The 4,183-nt window shown below is 40.7% G+C and overlaps 1 protein-coding gene across 1 annotated transcript; it reads right to left on the reverse strand.

Moving 5' to 3' along the window:
* Positions 1–209: 209 nt before the first annotated feature.
* Positions 210–3,882, reverse strand: LOC113773746 (MDIS1-interacting receptor like kinase 2-like). The gene is made up of 2 exons (XM_027318363.1): positions 1,198–3,882; positions 210–910 (listed from the first exon to the last, which is right to left on the reverse strand). Exons 1-2 carry the CDS (start codon positions 3,848–3,850, stop codon positions 432–434), a joined length of 3,132 nt encoding a protein of 1,043 aa, XP_027174164.1. The 5' UTR covers positions 3,851–3,882; the 3' UTR covers positions 210–431.
* Between the last annotated feature and the right edge of the window lie 301 nt (positions 3,883–4,183).

The raw sequence follows: 4,183 nt of genomic DNA on the forward strand, positions 1-4,183 counted from the left end.
AATTTATGCAACATATTTTTTTTAAAATACAACTTTGGATTGACCTGATCCTATCATTTTTGGCATGAGTTTTGTATATTTGAATCCTTAAACTAATATTTCTTTAAATCTAGACTTGGAATTGCAAATTGTTAGATTGGTAAGTGTTGCTCTGCCTAGAATTCACCTACATAAATAAAGACAAGTGGTAAATTCTCCTTCGGTATAAATATTATAGGTAGGTAGACACATCGATAGAAAAATTGGATATGGCAGAGATATCCACATGAAAGTCATTCATGGTGCTTAAACTACTTGTTCATTAATGAGTACACTTTTTTTTTCATTAGCACACCAAATGGCCTTATCTAGCAGCAATCTAAGTGCTTGGCCAAGTTTCCATTTTTGCAAAGCACGATCGTATTCTGTTTCCTACCAGATGTCAAAGTTGTTTAGGAAGAAACATGGATAGAAAAATTGGATGATGGCAGAGTCGCAGAGATATCCAACACATGGAATTCATTTATGGTGCTTAAGCTACTCGTCCCATCTGCGCAGGTTTGGTCACGCAGCGAAAGTACTGGACTAACAAGCTGATTCACAGCAATGGTATGCAAAGGCCTAGTTGGTTCTTGCCTGCCCACTTCAAATCGGTTCACCACCTGCTGCATTGTTGGTCGACATTTCAGGTTTGCGTTGACGCAATCCAGGGCTAACGCTGTTGCGACAACCACATTTCGAACCACCGAAGGGTTAGTCGGAGGGGGCAGACGGGCATCAAGAAGATCCTTCAGCATTATTGGTTCATTGGGTTGTGATGATATGCAAGAAAGGAATTCTCGTGGATGCTCTCCAAACAGCGTTTCTAGCACCACAACGCCAAAGCTATACACATCGGACTTTTCAGTGACCACCATGGTATAGGCTAGCTCTGCATTCACAAGTGAGTGTACATTTGGATAAAATAAACTGAACAACTCTGGATTCTTAGTCCGACTAATCTAATTGCTATCCTTTGATATATTGATATGGCTGCTATGGTAAAGGAGTACAAATTGTATCGAGTTTTCAGTACTAAATGATCTGAACAATGTTGTGATACTTGCTGTTCAAAAAAATAATCGTTTCAATTGAAAGTTAAGCCTAGTATGTGCATCAAGAAAATATGAAAAACAAGGTGAAAAAAAGAAAGTGATCTAGCATAACAAGGTCACCTACCTGGTGCCATGTAGCCAAAGGTGCCTGCAATGACCGTTTGATTTGATGAATCAAGTTCCAAAATCCTTGCAGTTCCAAAGTCAGAAAGAGTTGCTTCGAGCTGTGAATTCAAAAGAATGTTGTTGCTTGATACATCCCTGTGAATGATTGGCGGATCACAATCGTAATGCAAGTAGGACAATGCACTGGCAATGCCTTTGATCAAATTCACTCTTTTAATCCAGTCCAGCTCCACAGCTTCAGTTTCATCTCTCAAGATACAAAACAAGCTTCCTCTGTCCATATACTCATAAATCAGAAACATGCATCGCTTGTGCAGACAGAATCCGAAGAGCTTTACAATGTTCCTGTGCCTGATTTTAGATAGCATGTCGGCTTCATTCCTAAAGCTCTTGTCAAAATTTGGATTCTCGCCTTCCAAACGATGAAGCTTTTTCAAAGCCACTACTTTCCCACTTGGCAACTGAGCTCTGTACACGCTGCCATAACCCCCTGTCCCGATGCAATAACTGACATCAAAATCATTGGTTGCTTTAATTATGTCTTCATAAGCCATATTTCCATCATAGTTCCAAATTCTAAAAATGTCTCCATGTTTATTGTCCATCAGCTCAATTTCCACTTTCTTGACTTTGGTTTTGCTGAAGATATAGAGCACTATTCCGCCAATTAATGAGAACGCCAACAAGGACACGCCAAGACCTATGATGTAGTATGGGGGGTGATGTCTGTGATTTTTCATAACTGGAGGAGATGCACCACAAAGAGTGGAAGTGTAATGCAAGTCTGGATTGCCGACAAATCTTTCTGAACCAAACTGAATGACAAGCTTACACGGAAGTTCACCTTCCAAAGCATTATAGGACAGGTCGACGTCCTCCAGTTGCAGAAGAGACGAGGGGACAGTGCCAGAGAGAATATTGTGGGAAAGATCCAAAGTCGAAACGTGCGGCTCCGATTGGGTTGGTATCTTTCCGCTAATGCGGTTACGACTTAAGTCCACTGTCTGTAACAGAGGGAGATCTAGAATTTTCCATGGGAAAATATCACTCAAAGAGTTGTTTTGTAGATATAAACGCTTCAAGCTAGACCGGGTGTCCAAATTTAATATAAATGAAATCGGACCTCTAAGTTGGTTTGAGGAAAGATCTAGAAATGTTAGAGAAGGTATAATGGAAAGTTGAAGAGGTATGGAACCACTTATTTGGTTAGAAGAGAGGTCCAAAGAAACTAGAGCAGTCAGATTGCCAAGGGTCAGAGGGATTTGACCAGTCAGCCGGTTGGACCCAAGGAGAAGATGTTTCAAAATTTTCAAATTTCCTATTTCCGGGGGAATGGAACCATGCATTTGATTCTGAGCGCCTGAAAGAGAGACTAGCTTGGTTAGGCCGCAAAGAGATGAAGGAAGGGCACCTGAAAGATTAAGGCCGCTGAAGTCTAATTTATCTAAACTCTTCAATTTTCCTACTTCTTCTGAGAGAAATCCTCCCATTGCAGGATTCGAGTGAATGTCTAGTTGGGAAAGATTTGTCAAATTAAAAAGAGATGAAGGAATTGTCCCGCTGAAGTGGTTATTGCTGAGGTCAAGGGAACGTAGATTAGACAATTGACCAAGTGTTGAAGGGATACTACCAGAAAATCCACTATAACTCAAGTCTAATTCAAGTAATCTCTTCAAATTTCCTATTTCTTCTGGGAGAAATCCTCCAATTTTGGGATTCCATTGAATATGTAACCAAGAAAGATTTGTTAAATTAAAAAGAGCTGAAGGAATTGTCCCATTGAAGTGGTTATTGCTGAGGTCAAGGGAATCTAGATTAGACAATTGGCCAAGAGTGGGAGGGATGGGACCTCCAAAAGAATTGTAACTCAAATTTAGAGTAACCAAATTTGTCAAGTTTCCGATCCCTAGAGGATTTAAGCTGCCAATCAAATTCCAAGAAGCATCGAGTTGTACTAGTTGCGTAAGATTTACTAGAGAAGATGGGAGCTCACCATAAAGATAGTTGGAAGCGAAATTGAGATAGACAAGCCTGGAGAGTGCACCTATTTGATTTGGGATGTCTCCCTCAAGTCCATTGCCCCTGAGATAGAGGGAAGCTAATTTGGACAAGTGGCCAAGAGTTGAAGGCATTGGACCAAAAAACAAATTGTGGCTCAAGTCTAGAGTAATCAAGTTTGTCAAGTTTCCGACACCTGGAGGAATTAAGCATTTAATCGAATTCAAAGAAACATCGAGTTGTGCTAGTTGCGTGAGGTTTACTATAGAAGAAGGAAGCTCACCTAGAAGATCGTTGGAAGACAAATTGAGATAGGTGAGTTTGGAGAGTGTACCTATTTGATGTGGGATGACTCCGTCAAGTTCATTTCCACTGAGATCTAGTCTAACCAGGTTCGGAAAAGAAGAGAAGCTGAAATTTGTCAATTCACGATTTGTCAACTCATCTTGAATTCCGTAGTTTGGAAGTAGTATTTCGGTAACACTACCAGCATCGTTGCAAATGATACCAGACCAACGGCAGCGGGCAGAGATGTTTGTTGCAATAATACTGCTGAGTCCCCACCAGCCACTCTTGAGCAGTGCTTCAGCTTCTAAATTCAGAGCAGACTTTGCTGCTGTTGCAATTGCTACTGGTGCAATAGCCAGTATCATGAGAAGAACAACTCCGCTGCATACAACATACATCGATGCTCTATTACCGTGAAAGACCGTAACTAAGATAAGATAGATGAAATGTATGATAGAATTGGACACCTAACAGGTATACGATTCTACTAAATAAAAAACAATTTGAGTATTCTGTGGTAGTCGATCTGGATTATTGGCTTGGTATGGAGAGTTAAACGAGCACAACTTTCGAGAGTATTCTGTCTTTTTCGGCCTTTGATTTCATTCCGCTTTCGAGAGTCAAAGTCGGTCTTTCACTTGGGTCTTGCATGCAGTTTCTCTTGGGTCTTGCATGCAGCTTCTCAGATGTAGCCCCAA

This window comes from Coffea eugenioides, chromosome 6, assembly GCF_003713205.1.
Source record: "Coffea eugenioides isolate CCC68of chromosome 6, Ceug_1.0, whole genome shotgun sequence".
Classification (NCBI taxonomy): Eukaryota; Viridiplantae; Streptophyta; class Magnoliopsida; order Gentianales; family Rubiaceae; genus Coffea; species Coffea eugenioides.

Coding starts and splice junctions, on each gene's coding strand:
- LOC113773746 (XM_027318363.1), bottom strand. CDS start 3,850: ATGATACTGGCTATTGCACCAGTAGCAATTGCAACAGCAGCAAAGTCT. Junction 911..1,197: donor CTTTGGCTACATGGCACCAG/GTAGGTGACCTT, acceptor TTGTGAATGCAG/AGCTAGCCTATACCATGGTG.